The 21,581-nt window shown below is 52.5% G+C and overlaps 5 protein-coding genes across 5 annotated transcripts; 2 read left to right on the top strand and 3 right to left on the bottom strand.

Annotated features, from left to right (window-relative positions):
- Window positions 1-292: 292 nt before the first annotated feature.
- On the bottom strand, window positions 293-1,994 carry BO95DRAFT_190646 (SGNH/GDSL hydrolase family protein). Its single transcript, XM_025580944.1, has 5 exons — window positions 1,597-1,994; window positions 1,444-1,526; window positions 1,064-1,310; window positions 718-973; window positions 293-623 (listed from the first exon to the last, which is right to left on the bottom strand). Exons 1-5 carry the CDS (start codon window positions 1,692-1,694, stop codon window positions 420-422), a joined length of 888 nt encoding a protein of 295 aa, XP_025440557.1. The 5' UTR covers window positions 1,695-1,994; the 3' UTR covers window positions 293-419.
- A 185-nt stretch (window positions 1,995-2,179) lies between these two features.
- On the bottom strand, window positions 2,180-5,841 carry BO95DRAFT_393051 (tRNA (34-2'-O)-methyltransferase regulator RTT10). Its single transcript, XM_025583660.1, has 3 exons — window positions 5,748-5,841; window positions 2,983-5,688; window positions 2,180-2,936 (listed from the first exon to the last, which is right to left on the bottom strand). Exons 1-3 carry the CDS (start codon window positions 5,763-5,765, stop codon window positions 2,211-2,213), a joined length of 3,450 nt encoding a protein of 1,149 aa, XP_025440556.1. The 5' UTR covers window positions 5,766-5,841; the 3' UTR covers window positions 2,180-2,210.
- A 2,122-nt stretch (window positions 5,842-7,963) lies between these two features.
- BO95DRAFT_444607 (Eisosome component PIL1/LSP1 family protein) lies at window positions 7,964-9,694 on the top strand. Its single transcript, XM_025586919.1, has 4 exons — window positions 7,964-8,094; window positions 8,152-8,291; window positions 8,346-8,529; window positions 8,591-9,694. The coding sequence occupies exons 1-4, from the start codon at window positions 7,977-7,979 to the stop codon at window positions 9,202-9,204; spliced, it is 1,056 nt and encodes a 351-aa protein (XP_025440555.1). The 5' UTR covers window positions 7,964-7,976; the 3' UTR covers window positions 9,205-9,694.
- A 2,324-nt stretch (window positions 9,695-12,018) lies between these two features.
- BO95DRAFT_190512 (bZIP transcription factor) lies at window positions 12,019-14,101 on the bottom strand. Its single transcript, XM_025580943.1, has 3 exons — window positions 13,846-14,101; window positions 13,451-13,777; window positions 12,019-12,699 (listed from the first exon to the last, which is right to left on the bottom strand). Exons 2-3 carry the CDS (start codon window positions 13,716-13,718, stop codon window positions 12,161-12,163), a joined length of 807 nt encoding a protein of 268 aa, XP_025440554.1. The 5' UTR covers window positions 13,719-13,777; window positions 13,846-14,101; the 3' UTR covers window positions 12,019-12,160.
- A 3,657-nt stretch (window positions 14,102-17,758) lies between these two features.
- Window positions 17,759-21,516, top strand: BO95DRAFT_444604 (transcription factor domain-containing protein). Its single transcript, XM_025586918.1, has 6 exons — window positions 17,759-18,164; window positions 18,227-18,360; window positions 18,415-18,803; window positions 18,867-19,539; window positions 19,610-20,158; window positions 20,208-21,516. Exons 1-6 carry the CDS (start codon window positions 18,039-18,041, stop codon window positions 21,325-21,327), a joined length of 2,991 nt encoding a protein of 996 aa, XP_025440553.1. The 5' UTR covers window positions 17,759-18,038; the 3' UTR covers window positions 21,328-21,516.
- The last annotated feature ends 65 nt before the right edge of the window (window positions 21,517-21,581 follow it).

Genomic DNA, 21,581 nt, shown 5'->3' with positions numbered 1-21,581 from the left:
CTACCAAATGTAGAACGGAGCGGCCGACGGAACCTCTACCGTTGCACATCCATCAATACCGCAACCTGACACAACGATCAGCGTGCCTGCCTCTATCCAGCTGTTCAGTAGCAACCCGGATCCTCGACGATCATCGGTGCCATTCCCGCCTTGGCATCTGGGCATTTGGCATCTGGGCCGGGCATCCGGGGTGTGAAACAGGCACGGAAATTACCAGGGATCCTTATTCGCGGAGGTCCGTGGCGGTTCAGGCATGGATGTGCAAGTACCTAGTAACATGATCGCATGGCTCTAGTCTGACAGACTGTACAGAGACTGCCCAACAGCAGCTATATACTCATCACCCATCCTCTCCCTTCCTCCCCCATCCCACCCTCAACAACCAAACCCCAGCACAGCAACCCAGCAACAAACCAAACCTACCACCCCCCGAGAACCCCCAAATACTTCTTCATATCCTCCGCCTGCAGCAAATGATACTTCATCCCCGGATGATAATTATTCCACCACACACAGCTCACCCCATCATCATTGATGCACGTCGCATCCGGGAACCCATACGCCGTCGGATCGTCCAGGACCTTTGTCATGAACGACCACGCGTCGTAGAACACGGTCGTCACCTACCCGCATGCCCCAGTTAGCCAGACCTTTAACCTTACCCCCTCCCCCCTTCCCCAAACTCAACCCCGAGAAAGGAAAAGGGAAATAACATACCCCCGCAAACTCCCCCCGCAACCCCTGCACCATCGCCTCCAGATTCTTATTAAACGTCGCCAGATACGCGGCATGCAACGCAACGGTGGCGTTTCCCTGCTCCAAAAACAAAGGACTGCGGCTAGTGGGCGGGACATTCAGGAACAGAAACCTGCGACCGCCGGCCGCATAGATTTGGGCGACTTGCTGCTTGAGGCGCGCGATGAGGCGCGGGGTGTAGCTTGCTGCGTCGGTGGAGGCGTAGGCGTTGCCGATGCTGTTGCTCGGTTATCAGGCTGCGCTGGGTGATGTGTTTGTTCTGCTTGGAGCCAGGGGCGGAAGAGGGGCAGGGGAGGAGGGAGCGTACTCATTGATCCCGATCCAGATCCCAAACACCGCGTCGCGCGAGGTCCACGGCGCACTGGCCGGCTTGTCGCTGTAGACGGCCTCGAAAAGCCGGAGCTGGGCGGCGAGGTCGCCCGGGTAGGCGGGGACGAGGGCGTTGTCGATGGTGGCGCCGCCGGCGGCGAGGTTGTAGTTGAGCACGAGGGAGGCGTTCTCCTGCGTGGTCAGGTAGCCGATGTAGTTGGGGCCGTTGGTGGTGGTGCCGATGCCTTGATTCCTTGTCAGTTCTGAGGCGAGGGGTGTGCTGTCTGGGTGTGGTTGTCGTCTGGGGTTTTGGGTATCACGGGGGAAGGAGGCTGGAGGAAGATGGCTGAGCTGAGCTTGTAGTAATACAGTACATACCTAAATCCGGATTCCCCATCGGCGCCGCAGCAGACGGTTGAGTCCCCGAGGCACTGAACCCGGTTTGGGAGTAGGAGTCGCCACTGATTATTCGAATCTTAGTATGTTTCTGCAAGCCAGCACACCCACACACACAAGCAGGCAATTACATACAAAGTGAAGAAATAAGTCGGACTGGTCGGCCCCGCGCGAGGCGATGGCCTGGCTCGAGCCGTGGCCAGCATGGCTGCTATCCCAAGCAATAACTTCATGGTGGAGCTGGGCTGGCTTAGATCGGATATGAAGATCACAAATAACAATTATCACCTCGAATGCCCTACATGATGGGTCGCCGCTGTCTTTATATGCAGAGTTCTGGCAGAGATTCCCTTCCCCTCACCCGGGGGGGGGAGGGCTGCTCGATTGCTATTATCCCGAGACGACCCTGGCCGCTTGTTGCTGCTGCTGCTGCTGCTGCTGCAAGTCTGCAAGTCTGCACTGCATCGCACCACAAAGGCTGACACTGGAAAACTGAATTTAACCGGCACCCCAACCACTTGCCAGCTCAATTCCTGCAGCTTGTGTTCCGGGTGCGGGGTTCCAAGCTCTTTGATCTGCAAGGGATCCCTGCAGTGAGGATGGGCTATACCCTTTTGGCTACGGGATGTCCGTCTGGCATGATTGCTTGGTTACGGCGGTGACGGTGGATTTCGTTCCGTGAAATGTATTTGCTATGCGTCTATATTTCTATCTCAAAGGTGTATGTGCAATTCCCATGGTAGCTGGTTCTACAACCGCAGATCCAACATCTCCATGCCCGCCCCGCACACAACCAGCTTGGCTGCACCCGATACCTCGTCGTGGATGATATCCAACGACGAGATGTCCGCCACGCAGCTGTATCGCTCCACCGCTTGGTGGATCTGGAGCCTCTCCCGTCCGTGCCGGCGGGGGTCGACGTCGATCCACCAGATCTTGACTTGGTGATCGTTGCCCGAGGACGCAACGACGAACCTGCTCACCCCATCACCGTCAACGTGAGCATGCTTGAGGACGCGGACCGTCGTGACGCAGGCTGCATGCGCGTCGGGAATGGTCACGGTGGCTGTCGCGTCGCTGGCGCCGGAGGTGTCCATGTCCAGCAGAGTCGCGGTCACGGCGTTGTCGTCGCCACCGGCGACGATCAGCGCCAACGTGGCCGACAGGTCGGCCACATCCATGGCCTTGATGCTGTTCCAGTGGATCTGGTACCGGTGCTCGCAGGAGATCGTCTCCGGCGCAATCGATGCTCCGCGGATGGGTTGCTTGGGGAGGAGCGGCGACGAGATGGTGTAGAATCGCTCGAGAACGGAGGTCAAGTTCCACAGGGTGAAGTATCCATCCGTCGCGGCCGTGATGAGATTCAAGGTAGAGCCTTTCAGAAGGAATCGAGCCTGGGTGAGACAGTTGCTTATATAGGTGCCACTGGCGAGAAGAGTGAAGCAGCCCTTGTCGGTGGACGAGTAATGGAAGATCTAGATCATCAGCACAGCGCATGAGAGATGGGAGGATAGTAAGTACCTTAATGGTGGAGTTGGAGTATGTCAGACAAAGAAGGAATCCATTCTCTGCCTCTCCCTCGTCCACTTCCAACGTATCGAAGCTCGTCACCCGCAGATCGGAGTTGGGGTCACTCTTGGGACACTCTCCCGCCAGCATGGTTCCCAGACCAAACCGGGAAATCGAGCACGCCCGCCAGACGAAGAATTGCTCATAGCCTCCGCTGGTAAAGAGGAATCTGCCATCCTTCGACCAGTTCACGCTCTGGATTCCAGTATGATGCATCCGCAACAGCCGGAGGCATTTGAACGCACCCCAGCGGGGCTCTGATCGCGGGTCTTGAGGTGCGAAAATCCGCACATTGGTGTCTTCTGAGCCAGTCGCAAACAAGGGGCCTAGACCATCCGAGTTCTGCGTGGCACACATGTCCTTTACTTCCCGGCCATGGCTTCCGGAACGCAACGTGCGACTGGCGTCAGGCTGTATCGACAGCGCAGTCAACCCGGACTGAATCCAGATGAAGGATCCCGCCCAAGCAACATCTTGGCTGGGCTGGAACGCCCAGGATCGCCGGCCTCCGTTACAGTTATGTCTGGCCACCTCCGTCTGAGCGGACTCGTTCCAAAGCACAAAGTCCATCGGCTGGAACCCATAGAATATCAAGTCTTTGGAGACGTTGTCAATATAAGCGCCTGCTATCTCACAATTGAACGCAAGGGAGGAACAGTGGAGCGTCCTCAAGGAGACCGAGGGGTCCGGGCCGGTTGAAAAGACCAGCTCATGAATGCTATATGTTCCATTCCGACCACAGGTCATGAAATAGGGCAGGTCAGATCCTCTATCCCCGTAAAGCGATGCAAATGAAGTGATGAAGCTGAGTCCTTCGCGTCCGTGTACCTTGCACGAAGGCATAACTGGCTGAAGGACTTCTGACACTCGCACGGGATACACAGCAAAGGAGCCCGTCAAGGATCCCAGCGAGAGGTACTGGTCATCATGGATCAAGGCTGCAGTCGACACACCGAAACCGTGGGGCAGGTCAAGCTTGACCCTGTCCACGCATGGATCTGCGCCGTCTGCCATCGTAGCCAAGAACAGATCGGCCTTCTCGGCTTTCGGGTAAACTGCGACGAACGACAAAGTTGCAGATTTCTCGGTCGTGCTGGGCTGGTAATCGAGAGCGTACAGTCCCACCGGCCTTTGGCCAGCATCGACAACTTTGGTAAGTGCTCCGGTACTGTGATCATATAGTCGTATTAAGCCTCGGGCGTTACCCAGAAGAGCTATGCCTTTCTGTGGCAAGCCCGTGATGACTGAATACGAGCGCAAGTCTTCCTCAACCGTCAAAGTCTCTTTGAGGATGTGCTGTGTAGTCGAGTTCCCCGTCCCAATCCGTCCGATTTGGATCTCACCACGCACGGTCGTGGCGACAAATGAGTCCTGCGAGACGAATCCGAACCCTTTGATCGAAGTCTCGATGCGAGGTTCAGGATTGGAGGCATCTAGCGATGTTGCGATGCGGTTACGGAGATTGGGCAAAATGACATCTCTATCGCCATGTAGTTCGATGGTAAAGCTCTTCACGGCGCCATCAGCACCACCGGTATAGACAACCGTTTCTGTGTCGGTATGACGCATCTCAAGTGCCCAGATGTGCTTGCCTGTGTGTTTGCGAATAGACATGGTCTCCACCAGGTTAAATTGAGGCTTTTCTGTCGAAGACGGGTCCCAGGTCAGGTCCCAGAGCAAGCATGTAGCATCTTCGCCACGAGACAGCAAATTGACTTTCCCAGGGCCTTGCTTGACAGGCAGGAAATGAACACCCCAGATACGGGCCAAGTGACCAAACGCACTCGCAAGAATGGACTCGGACCCGAGCCCATTGTCACCAGCTCCTGCGCCGAATCCTGTGCCGCGAAGTTCGAACCCATCGGTCGAATAGGCGGGAGTGTCATGACGGGAAGTACGCTCGCAATCGGAGATGTCCCAGATCCTGACAGTCCTGTCGTCACTACAACTAGCCAGCAGTCGTCCATCACGACCCCCATGCAAGGAAGGGATCAGAGGAGAAATCTGAACTCCAAAGATCGATCCTTCATGGCCTGTGAAAAAGTGGTGAATCGACCCGGTTGCACTTGTCGTATCATCCTCAGCCAAGAAGCACGACCAAACTATAATCTCGCCAAAAACAGTGCCAGCCGCAACAAGGATGTGGGATTCGGACAGCGAAAGCACATTCGCCGAATAAAGGATGGACTTGACACCAGCCACAAGTTGGCGGATTTCAATCCGTTTCACATAGTCAGCCCCGGCCTGCCTGACAAGCTGCACACCCAAGAGCGCATTGTGGGCAGTCAGCATATAAGCATTTTCGATTTCGCCATCCGTATCAGGCGCGCATCCGGCCAGGATCCAATCCGGCGCGAGGTACTCTGGGCTCACAGCTTGTATACTTGCACCCAGCTCCTGACTGTCGATTTGTAGAGTGAACGCTCGTACGGACTGCCCGCCCCACGCAAGAAAGTCCGCATGTTGTTCTTGTTCTGACTGACCCAGTGCAACGATCCCATGCACGTGGTTTCGTTTGAACACTTTCAGCTCGGCGAGCAGACGCCCGCTTTCTTCATGAATGAGCCGGACATAGGTCCCTTGGCTCTGGAGAAGAAGTTTAACATCCTTCAAGACCAGCGCCTTCAGCGCAGTTACCGGGACGCATGTGTCAATGTGCTTGGACGCATATTAGCAAACAGCCTCCGTCGCCGACGCAAAAAAGAGCAACCACTCACCTCGAGGGAGGAAGTCATTGATGCTACCAGCGCGACACATTGGTTCGCTTGGTTCCAGATGGCTTGTCACTGACCTCTCTACCTTAAGCGGTGGCTTTTCCCCGCGTGGAGAATCATTTCCTCGCTCAAAAGTCCAGAATTTCCACCCATTGTGAGGATGCTTAGGTAAGCCGTGCGGGATGCCCACTTTTCCCTATTGAGACGCTGTGGCACGTGATGTGCTGTGTAGGAGGACCGAGGGCTCATCTCATTCACCCACAAACAGAAACAATGAATCGATAATGTACCTTGCGCAAAGCTTGGATGCAAACCCGACACGATAGGTTGCTTTGTCGAATGGTTGGTTTTTTGTGCAATACGTGTATGTTCTACAATTTTCGTCATGCCTCGCAAACCGACTCACTTGATATGTTCCGTCGACCGTGGGGTCAGGCTTGACCTTGTCCTAAAGGATTCACAAGCCTTTCTGAGGATTCTTCGTGGCCTCATTGATCTGACAACCTAGGATGCAAGGAGCTACACATGCTTGCAGAACTAAAACTAATCCAAGACATGCGCGGATTGTTCCGAGTACTTTGAGACACTGATCAACAGGCACAGGGGGTAAGCATGCTGATCAAAGTTTCGCTCACAGAGTGCTGGGCGCTGTTTTCAAGCAGCAGATCTAGTGGTCTCGATAAGAAGCCAAGAGCTATCCTTGATAGAATTTGAGCAATGGGGGGTCCATAAGCTTTACCTCGAGCGCTGAGCATATGCAGAAAAGGAAGGGCTCTCCGGCAAGGTCAGATTGACCGCTTAAAGATGTCATCGGCGCCAGTCGCTGCGAAAAGGCACATCCCCAGAGGCGCTGCTTGAACCGATGAGGACAACGAGGTACAAAACTCAATGGATACTTCTCCTGGATCTCCACATCATAGCCTGCATGAAGGGAAAAAAAATCATCTCTCGTCATGCGTCAACAACTAGTGATACCACCCCACCGTTCGTCATGATGTTGCAGTGCCGATTCTTTTTTGCCAAGCAATGCGATACCAGGAGATCGGGTTTCGAATGGTCCAAATGCGGAGATGGTCGATCACTGCGACCGAAGAACACTGCATCTGTGCGTGCGGTATAGGAGCTTAAATTATAGACCCGCATGGATCTGAGACTCGCAATTTATCTCGAATGCTCAGTGCTCAGTACTCTAGCCTCACGAGCACGGTTTGGTGGGTAACTAATTGTAATTTGTGGTCCGAGAGTCTCCATGGGGCTGGGAAGCACTGAGTACACAGTAAAGTAGGTTAAGATTTTCCTGTTCTACACAAACCGGAGGTGAAACCCATGCTATTAGGCAGCCATGCAAACCTTGACTGAACTAGCTTCCAGTCGGTAGGGTCTGATTGCATCGTGCAAACTCTGAATTGGCAGCTTCATCTTCAGTGTATCGAGAGCAAACGATCGATGACATCAGCTATGGGGAAGGCGTTCTTCGGATCGCGATGACGTCGCGGATGGGATGATGGGGACGGAGGGTGGTATATCAGACCTTCCTCGACGGTATCGCTTTTTGTCTTTCCCCTGCTTGTACTCCGTATCTCTGATCATTTTCATAAATTAACAGTGAGCATAACCGAGAGCTCTTCTAATTGCACGCTGTGATTTGCCAATTCGCCCTTGGATCAAGCTTCTTAACAGTACACGCACTTCACTTGTACTCAGTAGGTCGTTGGACTAATTCCTGCCCGACCGAGTCCACAGCCGAATCGGGATTAGAGCGTTGTCTCCGCAGTCTCGACGTCACCAGCCTCCCTAAAGCGTTGCAATCACACCCACTTCAACTCTCTAGTGCTTCTATCTTGTACCGCTTGTACCGCTTGCACCGCAAGGGGAGATCCTCAGGACCCAGAGCGCCAGAGTGTCATCGATCCCTCCTTAACAGATCGCTTAACCGGTTAGTGCCTCGCTCAACCCACGGCTTTTAGTCGATCATTAGCCCACTAATCCAGATCTCGAACAGGTTGCAGTTCCCACCCATCCTTCGTCGGTCTCTCTTCCGTCGCATCCCGTCGCACTCGGTGCCACACGTCACTCCTGCGCAAAAAAAAAAGCTCTATCTTAGAAAGGATCCCGACCGTCCCGATTCTGCTGCATTCCTTTTCCGCGATTTCCTCTCCTCATATCCTCACTTTGCCCTATTCTTTTCATTTCCTTTGAGCTTTCACAACAACAGCGAGCAACCTCGTCACGATGCATCGCACCTATTCTATGCGCCAGTCGCGCGTTCCCACCGCCTCGCAGATCGAGAACCCTCCCCCGCCATTGTCCTCCACCAAGTCGAACAGACTCTTCGGAAAGGGTGGCTTCGGTGCGTGTTCTTCTTTGACCTCTTATGGTGGACGCCCATCCTGCTAACACGATTAAGGTACAGGCCATGCCCTGCGCAAGAACGCCGCCGGCGCCTTCGGGCCAGACCTAGCCCGCAAACTCTCCCAGCTGGTCAAGATGGAGAAGAACGTCATGCGCAGCATGGAGATGGTGTCCCGGGAGCGCATGGAGACTGCTGTACGTTGTCGCTTGCATGGAAGTTCCTGGTCGGTACTGTACTGACAACAGCAGCAACAACTCTCCATCTGGGGTGAGAACTGCGACGAGGATGTGTCTGACATCACCGACAAGCTCGGTGTCTTGCTCTATGAGATTGGGGAGCTCGAGGATCTCTTCGTTGATCGCTACGATCAATACCGTGTTACCATCAAGAGCATTCGCAACATCGAGGCGTCCGTCCAGCCCAGCCGTGACCGTAGGTTCCTTTTCCCCAGTGCCGCAAGAGTCAAGTTACTGATCGTGTATCCACAATGCAGGCAAGCAGAAGATCACCGATGAGATTGCCAAGCTCAAGTACAAGGACCCCAACTCTCCCCGCATCGTCGTCCTGGAGCAGGAGTTGGTCCGCGCGGAGGCCGAGTCGCTCGTTGCCGAGGCCCAGCTCTCCAACATCACCCGCGAGAAGCTCAAGGCCGCCTTCCAGTACCAGTTCGATGCGCTCCGCGAGCACTGCGAGAAGGTGGCGCTGATCGCCGGCTACGGCAAGCACCTGTTGGATCTGATCGACGACACACCAGTGACGCCCGGTGAGACTCGCCACGCCTACGACGGCTACGACGCCAGCAAGGCCATCATCCAGGACTGCGAGGAGGCGCTCGCCAACTGGGTCACCTCCAAGGCCTCGGTCAAGTCCAACCTGTCCACCCGCTCGCGCACCCTGTCGCAGCGTCGCCGCGAGGGCGTGAACAAGAGCCGCGAGGGCGTCGACCTCTCCGGCCAGGATCAGCCTCTGGGCCGTGACTCGTGGGTGCCCGCCGACCAGCACTCGTCCTACCACCACGATGTAGAGGATGGCGAGGAAGTCGCCAGCACTCTGGACGGTGAGACCCGGGGCCGCGAGGAGGAGCGAGAGCCCGAGACAGCCGTTTAGAGACCCACTTACCGAAGAAATCTGGTTGATATTATCACGATCATTAAGGTTCCTGGAGTATGCCACTAATTGTGATTTGGTTTTCATCGAGATTCCCGCTTGATGTGTTGTTCTGCCTTGTCTGCTTTATCCTCTTTTCCTTTTCACCCCCGATGAATTACTGATAATTAATCAATTCCGATGACGATGTCTATCCTGCCAGAAACAAGAAAAAAAAGAACATAATATCCAGTCGTGTGTCCGCCAGAGGGGTGTGAATTTGTGTGTGAGGGCGCACACGTCTGCGATGATAGCCACAGGGGGGATATGACCTTTTTCCGCGGGCGACTTTTTCCCTCTACTGTCCTAATCGACTAATGTAATACTATACCACTTGCCCAAGTTGACGGCGATGGGGAGGTACATGTTTCACGTCTGCTGTGTTCCGTCTTGATTGCAGTCATGTTGTTTAGGATTTGAATAGTAATCGATTGACTTGCGGTCGTTTTCGTTGGAGTATGGTCTTGTAGTAGATTGGTTAAGAGCGTGGTGAGCCCATCCATCTCTTCAAGGCTGGGGGGTCTAGAGACAGAAGTACTTTAGATTGCCCATTCGTCTCAAACCATGAAAACGATAGATACCCACCAACCTAGCACCGCATCTCACTGATACCCGAACAGCGATAAACGACCACCCCGGCCTAAGAACCGCTACAAAACCCTGAATGAAAATGCATGAGCCCTAAGCAGGGCCACCAACCGCAACACAGCCAATCACCCACTATCTTCCCATCCGCTGGCCTAGACAAGAATCCCCACCACCATCCCATCCAAAGATGTGACCCCAGAAGATACCTAAGGTCAGCGATGATCCCCCCGACCCGGATTTCAGCCATCCGCGGACTCAACTCCATTCCATAGATGAGCACTGCCATGGCGTCAGACGCATACAGGGACAACCCCTCGATCTCGCGAATTCCCCTCCGTAATCTCTTGATAGGGTATCTTTCTGTTGTTCCCCGCTTACCTCACTATTTATGATACCAGCATCGGCCGAGTATGGATGTCACGTCCCAAGGCATGGGACTTGGGATGGTGGGTGGGGTATGTATGGGTGGGTGGTTAGAATGCTGCCGCTGCTGGTGCTGCTGGTGCTGGTTGCTGAAGTTAAGGGCTGTAGGGGTGGGGGTATACTGTCGTGGTGTATAGCTGAGTCCAGCATGAAGCAGATATAGATATAGGTATAGATATAGACTTACAAGATTCGTCGAGGACCGGAGTCCCTAGCTTGCGTTCTGGTCCGGTGTAGCTATACTAGATCAGCCTGCTCCGGTGTTGCGGGCTGTCGTCGGGCGGTTGGTGGTTGGTGGTTGGTGGTTGAAGCACTTACTATCGTCACACGGGATCGTTCGGGGTGTAGTTTATTATGCATGGTACGGTGGCTCAGGTGCAGCCTTTTGAGATTGCCGATTGCCGGGGTATAGATCTAGAGCTCTGTGTTGGGGGCGAATGATTATGGTGTTTTTCTAAGAAAGGGGAGTTAGGATCTACTTTGGGCTCATGGGGTGTACTGTTACTGTGCTAGAGAGAGGGGAAGTATATTTGAATGTATAGAGGCACGTCCATACACAGCCTGTGTCATCTCTCGATGCCCAGTATACGTTACATTGACTAATCCTGCCAGGCATTCAACACGCTGGTATAGCCAGAGCCAGACAGTAAAGTACTCACCTCAGTAACGCAGGCCCGGGGCAGAAAGAGTCAGCTCCCAATCCGGCAGCCCGTCCCCGCGATTCTGCCTCCAGATTCCTCAGGCAGGAATGCCGAGTGCGGGTGCGGGTTGCGGGTGCTGGCCGAGGTGATGTCAGTCGCCTGCATCGGTCACACCACTGCAGAATGTCCTGCCCTTGAAGAGATCGAGGATCATTCATTCATCGCCTACAACTCACCGAGTGATAGTCTAGTGCAGTGTGCGGTAGCGGACACCTCAGCTGAGTACTGCGTACCCTCGAATCATCTTGCATTAGAGTAAGGTGCAGAGAGGCTAGTGCAGAAGTACCGTACAGTACATGTAGACCACAGTGCTAAGTTGTTGCAAACTGACCAGCCGATATCTCCCCCGTGGGGGTGCTAGATTTGGAGTGATTTAGGTTCATGATGGCGCAATTCCTGATGGGGATTGCATTCATGGACTGCCCTGAGACGAGGCTATAATTCCCTCCAATTAACGGAGTTACCTGGTGTGGGAATATTGGACACCGAAAACTGAAGCAACTCGTTCATTGAAGGTTTGTCCATTGGGCTCTTCTTGTTCTTTCATTCTCAGTCTGGTAAACCACTTTCCCCCTAAGTCCCCAGGGGTGGCCGGCTTCAAAGCGCCATCTCATAGCTATAGCCCATACGATAGTGAAGATGCGAGAATGTACGTGCGTGGGTCTCAACTCGAAAACAACCAAAAAAAGTCAATATAAACACCCCCAATTCCCTGGACTCCGATTTGCGCGTTGGATGGAAACAACGAAACAAACAACACAAAACACAAATGTATATATAGAGAAAAGAAATAGCAAACGGTCACAATCGAGGCTTCCAGATCCTGATCCTGATCTCCATCCCGCCCTGATAGTAATAACTCGGAAATGTTCAGTAAACGACACACGTGTATATGACTGGCCTTCATATACCGCAACATGATGATGATGAGAATAAGCGTGGGTGGTGTGCACACTAGGTAAAGGATATTGAAAGAGAAAATCAAAAGGTCATTACATCGTCATCCGACTTTCCATCCTAGGATGGGTCCCCGGCCTTTCGAAGCGAAAGGTATGAGAAACATACAAATAGATAAAAACAGATGCGAAGAAGCACGGCGTCAATCGGAATCCTCAAACTAATCAGAGCGCAAGGGACTCAACATGTCGCGTGATTGGAGAATCAAAAAGTAGGTTTTATGCGATTTCTTTTGATTTGACACGGGCTCAGCTGTCGGTTCCCACACCCTTCTTTTTGGGCTGGATATGTTTCTGTCCAGGGCCGGTGACGCTGGATGTTTTCGAAGTCAAGGCGCTGCTGTCGGTCGGGGGCGGCGCCAGCCGGGTCGAGCTGGCTTCGTGCTTCTCGGTGAGCAGGTTTTTCAGCCATCGGTTCTCCATCTCCAGCTGGGCCACGCGAGCCTCGAGCGAGGCGTTCCTCTCGGTCGTCTCGCGCACGGTGCGTTCCAGCGCCTGTTCACGTTGCTTCTTCTTCATGCGGAACCGGGCACTGGCGGCCGTGTTCCGGCGGCGGCGGTCTTCTTCCGCGGCGCGGCGGACCCCCTCTTCCTGATTGAGTGCCGACGCGAGGTGATCGCCAGGAATCTGTGTGCTGTATTTGGTGTTGGTGATAGCACCGTTGGGAGGTGATATGGACGAGGAGACATCAGATGGAGTCAGGGCCCCGGGGACCTGCGCCAGATCATCTGGGGGCCCATATGAGATAGGTGGGTAGAGTGGGTGAGCTGGATAGGAAAGCATTTGATCTGTTGTGAAGCTGTCAACACCAAGGTAGAGGTAGAGGAGAGGACGGCGAGCGATAAGATAAAAAAGCCACAGTGGAATGGAGGAAGGGGGGTGGAAAGGAACAATGGAAGCGGAAGCAGCAAGATATGGGGCACATGGAAGGGGATCTTGGTCCGGTACACCAAGGGATGAGAGCTTGGCTTAAGGGTCCGTCACTGACAAGGTTCCCGACGTTGTCATTGGTGTGAATGATTGCGTGCTCACATAGAGCATTGCACTCATCACCAGACAACCAAACGTCCCCGGAATTAGATTGGTCAAAATATGAGCAGTCAGAAGAGCAACAAACCAGTGCGCACGAGGAGGGTGATTGCTTTCTCCAGAGCACTCGAGAAATCACCCTCCCGCAATGCATTGATCATTGCTGGGTCCGAAACAGCAGTAAGGGGAGAATGGAAGATAGCAACAGAGAAGACAACAGACAGGCACGAGGCGGTTAGAAAAGGGAATGGCAAAGCCACGGAATCCCCATCAGGCAGCCAGGTAAGACAATCAATCAATCAATCGATAGTAATGGGTTTAAAGTCCCGTCGGTTTCCCAGAAACAGGAGGCAAGCGTTTGCTGTTACATGCATTCCGCAGTAGCTCCAGCATATCCCATCGGAGCGCCGTAGGGCCAGAGATTGGGAAAACGAACCACAAAGCTTGAAGATGGCGCCAACAATGCAACAATGAGAGTCATTTATGAAAAGCTCCAAGCTTCCGACTTACCATAATGCGGATATCCTCGCACATCGATCGGACTGCGCTCGTCCTCAATGCTGTCATACGAACTGACGGAAAGGCCGCCCATCCCCTCGGTCTGGTCGTAATCCATATTCAGGTTCTGGAAGGAGGCCAAAGCTGTCGATTCTGCGTCAAAGGAGTACTGTCGACTCTTGGCCAGGTTGGGATCGTGTCGAGAGAGAAGAAAGTTGAAGTTTTCGAGCCTATCGAAGCTCGAGGCTGTCCGCTGAGCGAGGGTTTGCTCATCTGACATTTTGGCGGTGGAGGGCTTTTTAGAGGATTTTTGGTCTCTTGTCCTCTAAATTAGGTTCTCTGTTTTATTAAAATTGGTTTGCTGGACCTAATGACTTTGCCCCCCAAGTATGCTGGGGGTGGCTTGCTTTTTTTTTCCCCGAGCCAACAGAGAGAGTGATAGATGACCACCAGAGCCAATGTCCGACCCCGGATCAGCACGGTAAAGGAGGGGAGAAGTCGGTTTTGGGTAAAGAAGAACAAATGATCCAAACAGTTAAAGAATAATTTTAATATTTTTTTGTTCTGTCTTTGAGCTGGAAGAGGCAAATGTTGGGGGGTGACTTATAGCAAAGATAAACTGTTTTCCGCATTCACTTTACCTATGATCATGGCATGGCCCGGGACGGCTAGCCACGTACGCAAAGAGCACGAGTTAAAGGACGGGAATAAGACACAATTAGCTTAGCTGAGTGGATCAAACCAGGAGGAATGAGAGGGGAGAAGGAGGAAGGGGGGGGAGGTGGGAAGTGGGTGGGAGGCGTTGGGTTGGTAGCAGGAGGTGCAGGATCACACAACAGTAGGGTGGTAGTAAAAGGACCAGCAGCAATAGGAAATTGGAGTATGTATCATCCAAACAAAAAGGTGAGAAAAGAGAACATCATGTCGGGGGGGAGGGGGGAAAGGGAATAAGCACACAAGCAGCGAATACGGACAGTGATGGTTGATCGTCTCATGGCCCGGCCAAGGCTAGCGGATGATCTGATAGAATGGAGAAATGTCGTGATCGCACTCTGTGGTTGGTCAATTTGCCAACCTCGGGTCACTTCATTCAGCTTCACCGCTCGGCGGCAGAACAGAGTGGGAGGGAGTAAAGAAGTTACGGAGAGGAAGGATAGAGGACAGGGAAATGGGGATGATATAAATATTGATATCTATGTCATGAGATTGTGGTCCAGTTGAGAAAAACGAGAAATTCCAGAAGGGTAGAAGGGTTAAAGAGGAACAAGAAGTTCTGGGGAAGTGGGTAAGTGTACCTAGTAGTAGGTCGGGTGAAGGTAGACCGTGAGGAAGGACGAGATCTGAATGGGCAGGAGCCGAGGAGCGGGCGGACGTCAACACAGCGCAATTCAATAAGTACGAGGAGTAAGTCAATACAAACTGGAAAGGGGAGACGACCCGCTGAGGGACCCAATTTTCCCTCCCACTCATCAATGATCATTCAGTTCCTGTCACTGCACAGTGCACATTCGTCATCACCGTTTTGGACTAACAATATAGGAACCAAAAGGCAACGCGTACTCGCACTTGCACTTGCACTTGCACTTGCACTTCCTACCGGTCGGGTTTCCAGGAGACAGAACATGAATGATGATCGATTGTTCCGCGGTGGATATCAACTTCCAACTTCTGAGTTCATCCAGTCTTCTCACAACCAAACTGCTTCCCGCTTCATTCAGGGGAGGCTTTTGGAACTTCCAGACTCTCGGAACTTACATCATTTTGGTTTAGACAGTTCCCACTGGTCGAGCCTGGCCCAATTTATCTCCAGTCCGATTTCACGATTCAGGACAGCCCGGACTCCACCACTGCTGCAAGAATTTTGAGCGCCGTGTGCTCACTACTGCTAGTCTAAGCTCGCAGCTTCAGCTCCACGGACTCACAGTAGCTCTGGGAATGCCTCTCTCTCATTTCCCACGGCGGAAAAATCCGTATCCACTCACTGGCCTTTGCCACCTGATGCGGACGACGCCGTTGGGCCCTTTGAATGAGATTTGGTGCTTTCCATTTCTTGGCGCTGGTCTTTCTCCCTCTTTGAGCATATCTTGGTGGCTGTTCACTTTCCACACTCCCATCTTCCACTTTTCATCCTCACAGGGCTTCTGCCCGCCGGACGAACCAGGCACTGTTGTCTTCCCCCGCGGTCCACATCTCAGATTTGCTGCCGTAGTTTCCCCGAGGCTTGTTGAAGTATGAGACTTCTGTCTCACGTACTGGAATCGCACAGATCGAGAGGTGAGCTGACTCAGTCCAATCCTGCTGTCTACTTGCCAGATGCCAATAAGCAATTTCTGCAACGTCTTGTGCTTCGATACAAGATCGTGGCTTGCTGCGCTATCTCAATCCGATTGCATCGGCTGTGCGTCGTGCGAGGGATACGGATATAGAGCGACAACGCCTTCGTCCAGACAGTGACCTTGATGTAGTCCCTGATCGACTACTATTTCTCCCGCTCCATCCCCACTGCGCCTCCGTGTTCAAGATTTGACTCCGCGGAGACCTGACTCCCGTCCGGAGCGGCCCATACATGTCCACTGTTGACCCAGGCCTTATACCTTCTTTTTCCCGACGGCCGAGTGACAGCTTCGCGCTACGTACATAGACTTCCTCGTAAATCATTGTAGTCTATTCTCCAATACCCCAGCAGTGTACATCTGATGAGCTTCTGTCCCCATTCGCCATCTACGGGAAACGCCGATTTCCTAGTAGATTTCGCGTAGAATTTGCCCGTTCGTTGGAAAGTGGTGGGTGGCCACTTGGAACAAGAGCGTTGGAAACCATTATACGTAATAAGAAGAGAGCCAACGTACTACATCCCACGTACCTATCCAATGATCATTCTACAGCGCCCTAAATGCACGTCGGAATTGTAGCTCATATGATCGGACTGCTTCGGTGAGCTCGAGCTACGAGGAGCGACTTCCCAAATGAGCACGTCATTCGCGGCGGGCATCGCTGCTCCCGCTAAGGCTTACAGGCGCTCAGCTGCATGTTCTCTCTGCCACATTGTCCTTGTCTCGACTTGGGAAAGCGCAAAGCGCTACAGCCTATATCACCTTGGCATCGTCTCTCATATCCACATTGCAAAGCAGCAGGTGCTTAGAATTAAGCACGATTCACACTCCAGCACTCGTGAGGAAGACTTAGCACTTCCGCTGCAACTGACAGGGTGGAAGCTTATTCCACAACCACGGCCCCGACTACAACCACGACTCTACACTCACTCCGCCCCTTGCCCTCATAGCATGCAGCATTCTGAGGCCCGCTATCGCGGATTTCACACCGGCCACCGGCCTGTTTGGTCGTATCATGCAGTGAGTCGATTGCTCTAGACCATTCCCAAGCCCGTCGATGCGCAACAATGCTGACGTACTTCCGTGTCCTAGACCGGCGACCGAGCGTCGACACTCACCGCGGGGCAAATGTACCGGTTCCAGAATGCGGGGAAGGCTGGATGATCAAGTACTAGCTGATTATATTTGTGTTCTGGAAGTTCTATCAAACAAGTCCCGCGAGAAGCTTACCTGTATCTATTCAACGACTTGACTTGCCACGAAGCCACCCAGAGATCAGCACAAGACCGCTTGGAAGTTATCACTTTGAATTGCAGCCAGCATGGGCACTCTGCAATCTGCAGGATGGTGAACAACAGTCGACCAAGTCACATCGACTTTTTTGCACACAAAGCAGGATTAGACAAGAAGAGATTCTGTCCGCCGGGAAATAAGACTGAAAGAGATTTTGTAAAGCAACGAAGCAACGAAGCAGCGGAGCAGCGGAACAACCTCAGTCTTGCACAATAGCCAGCATACTACGATTCCAGGGGCTTGAACAGGGGGTATGGTCTGAGGGGTTTTTGCACCGCTATGAGGGTATTCTCGCACGTCCGACGGAAAGAAGAACTGCAGTTGCCGTCCGGGACGGAATTTGGAGGGGCCGACTTGCCGAGCGAGCCTCGACAATCTCCTCCAGCATGGGACGGACGCCATTAATAATCCCTGCCAAAAAGGGACCTCCCAACTGTCACGACCAGATTAATGAAAAATTTGAGTCAACACCTTTGATCACCTTCTTTCGGTGTCGACTGTCGCTGGTGCAAATCTCCTTGTTTGGACTGTCTTTGGCCATAACGAAATTGTCCTCGTGCCGCTGCAACACAGTTCAACTGGGTAAATAAGCATCCCACATCTCAACCCGATCCTCCTGCACTAAACGGAAGCCGGGTAGCTAAGAGCCTAAGGCTCGATCCCGCCCGCGTAGCGTTCTCATCAACTCGTTTGCCCTTCACTCAACCTCTTTTCTCCTGTATATTTTGCCTGATAAGGCTGGGCTGCTGTTGTCTATCCGTCTCTAGTATCTTTTTTATCTTTTTTCTTCATTCTTCTTCTTCGGCTTGTTTCTGCTCGTTGTTATTGGACGAGCGATGCTTACTCCGCTGCTTTATTGCACATGATCACGTTCCGCTATCGTCAGCCTAATAGGTGATCCACCAGGCCATTTGAGTATGGGCCCGTTTGATCTTATGGTGATAGTAGCCGATTGCTCTGTCTAGACACAAGCCATGCAGAGCCTGGAGCTAAATACTGATCACTCGTCCTCCTGGCGCGTCCAAACTAGTCCTCCCCTTTCAAGAAATACAGGCTCCAACAGCGGGCAGGACCAGGACAGCCGGAGGCGGAATCCACTGGTAAGCATCTCTCCTCTTACTTCCGCACTATAACAGAACACGTGAGTAAACGTTCAATGCAGGCATGTGAAACATGCTACAAGAGGAAGATCAAATGCGAAGTCGAAGGGTCTAACAATGCTTGCATCCAATGTATGCGTCGCAACATACCATGCAAGTTCACTACAAGAAAAGAAAAAAGAGAGTCATTGAAAAGGTAAGTCTTCCGATCACTCCGACAATCTTCAAAGCCAGACTAAGAATTGGCTAGGACACATTATGTGAAATCACTAGAAGAACGAGTCAAGAGGACAGAGTCTCTGCTCCGGGCCGCTGGTTTATTCGCTGAAGAGCTGTCACTTGAGGATGAATATCTCGGCGAAGAGGGAGATGATCATGATCGTGATATGGACTCCGATGATGATCTCATTTCTCCCTATTTTAGTCCTCGTGCTGGCGTCAGTAGACGCAATTCCGGACCGTCCACTTTAGATGTTTCAAGCGATCTGGCAGATGCACAGCCTCGGTCGTCGAATGACAAGGGAAAGTCACAAGCTGCACCAGAATCTCCCCAGGGTGGAATCCGTGCACCTCCCAAGTCCGGCCAGCCCCATGCCCCTCTTTTCGTCTTGGACAACAGAGAAGAATATAGGTACTATGGTACGAAGTGGTCTTCCATTTGCGGCGTTTCTTTTCACAAACCTCAACTGACTTCTCTTCAAGGACGGTCGTCTTCAATGTCTATTCTCTCACGAGAAGGTCTTGAATGGATCAAGAGAAAGACCGGTGAAACAAAGCTTGTGAATGTCATATTTTCTGACTCAACTCGAGATAGTCCTTGGGACTATTGGCGGCCAGACGTCTTTCATGACATCTTCACCTCGGAGGTGTTCAAACCGCTGCCTCCTCGAGCAGAGGTATTTGCGTTGTTGCGCGATTACTTTCGCACTGTAAATCGGTTGTTCCCGCTGTATCATGAAGCGACATTTATGCGCCTGGTTGAGTGGCAGTACACGCAGCAGACATGTGATGATGCCGCTCGATGGGCTAGTATTAATATCTTGCTGTCTCTGGCCTATGAATATCGGTTCTCTAACTGTCAGAAATCCGAGAAGGACAGGGAGAGAGCTTGGCTCTACTACAAGAACGCCATGTCAGTCTTTGTAGAGCTGTCGTTGAGGAGAACCGACCTCCTTAGCATACAAGCTCTTTTGGGCATGGCTCTTTTTCTCCGAGGGAATTCCGGAACCCAGTCCTCCTTGCCGATTATTACGGCAGCCGTGCAAGCTTGTCACCGCATGGGACTACACCGCAATATTGCGAGGGCACATCTTTCCCCCACTGAGCAGGAGCAAAGACGCAGAGTGTTCTGGGTTGCCTATATACTTGACCAAAGGTGCGTCACCCCCTTATCGTCATCTCACAAAATAGGCTAAGGAATCTTCTGACATGCGCTCTCTTTCTAGCACATGTATACGCGCAGGAAGCAGTCCCATCCAGAATCATGAGGACTTCGACGTGGACTTTCCGGCAGACAACACAGAAGATGCATTCGTGACGTCGTCACATAATTCTTTCTTCCGCCAGCTTTGTAAGATCACAGTGATAAAAAGTCGCATGTACAGCAAACTCTACTCGACGAAGGCGCTGGAGCACAAGTCTCCTGCAATCATCTTTCAGGATATTCGAGAGCTACACTCGGAACTCGAAGAATGGAAGAACGCTAATCCGTTCGAATGTCGCCTGAAGAAAAGAGGAACAGGCCAGGACTTCTTACTTGGATTCGCCTCCGCCGGCTTGCAATTTGTTTACTATAATACTATGCTCATGATTCATCGACTTCCGGTCTTACTTCATTTCGGGTCAATGGATCACATTGCACGAGGACATCCTATGGATGACTACGGCTTAATTCTTAGCGAAGCCACTGTCTCTTCAGAGATCTGTGTACAGGCTGCACGGGATACTTTGAAATTAGTCAACAACCTGCCATGGGGCGACATTGCATGGATCTGGTAAGGCATGCCCGAGACGAGGTCTTCCATATATGCTAATGTCCCTTAGGTCTCTTCTGTATTACGTGTTCCTTGCAGTAATGAACATCTTCGTCAACATCCTGAAGAACCCTCAACATCCTAAAGCCAAAGAAGACCTTCAATCTCTCACCATGGCCGCGACCTTCTTCGCGACGCTCATTCCGGGCGATGGGCCCGGCCACTATGCTCGATTTATGACTAAAATGAGTGCCAATTTTGAGCGACTTGCACGCAATCTTCTCGAACGAGACGCGAAAGTCTTGAAACCCGGTGACATGAAAAGCAATTCACCCCAGACAAACAAGGATGAGAACCCTGCAGCGTCACAAACCGTCTCAGGTCAGACTGTTCATTCTCGCCATCGACAAACTGGCCTTACTTCTCAATCACGGACCAGTCCCCCCACGTCTACCCCAACCTCTCCTACCTCATCTGCCGCTCATAAGAATACACACAACATTCCTCCCAACATTGAAGGTCTACCTCAGATCAATTCATCCGGTTATGTTGTCCCCGACAGTTTCAGTCCCGGCCCCAACCCAGAAACTTACACCACCTCCTCCCCTCCTCTTACCACAGCATATTCCCAACGGCCACAAGCACAGTCTCTCAGTCAATCTGCTACGCCAGTTCCCCTGCAACCCAGTGACGCGTCCTCCCAGCAACAGCCGCAACCCTTAGATATAAGCAGCCTCGACGCCGGCTTCTTTCCCGTCTCCGTCAACAGTGACAATTTCCACTTCGGCCAGCCAGGCCTGTGGCAAATCCCCCTGACAGCCGACTGGGAGCTGTCGCCCCAGGCTCTGAACGGCATCTTCGGCTTCGACCTGAATTATCCCATTCCGGACGTATCACAATCGCAACTGATGGTCAATCCCGGCAACAACGTGAACATGGACGCGCCGCCGCCGTCCCAGTTCGGCATTCCGAACCTAGGGGGGCAGCAGCAGGCAACGGGTCCGATGCCCATGGGCTTGGGCCTACTACCGTACGCGCCCAACATGGTGCCACCACCGCCGAGTAGCGGGTCTCGGGGTCAGGACCCCGTGCCTGACGACGCAGCGGCAGCAGCAGCAGCACAAGCCATGCAGGCGAGTGCAATGTGGATGAACGGTCCGTTCTCCGGGCCTTATCCATTTCCGATGTAGATCGGACGCGGGCTGATATGTTGTCACGTGCACATACGCAGCCGGCAGGCCGATCCAGCTGTCCTTTACCTACCAACATACCATACCCTCCTAATGCTTCTCACATATTAAACAGACATGACGAATTCACGAATCTCCAGTACTCTTCTCATCCTATTTCTTGTATTCATACTATCACCATCTAATGCATGATTTTAATGCATGAAAATTGAAAAATTTGCATAAGTACAGTACACACCATACCCCGGACTGTC

This window comes from Aspergillus brunneoviolaceus (assembly GCF_003184695.1).
Source record: "Aspergillus brunneoviolaceus CBS 621.78 unplaced genomic scaffold BO95scaffold_48, whole genome shotgun sequence".
In the NCBI taxonomy this organism is placed as follows: Eukaryota; Fungi; Ascomycota; class Eurotiomycetes; order Eurotiales; family Aspergillaceae; genus Aspergillus; species Aspergillus brunneoviolaceus.
This window is presented reverse-complemented; position numbering and strand designations above follow the sequence as displayed.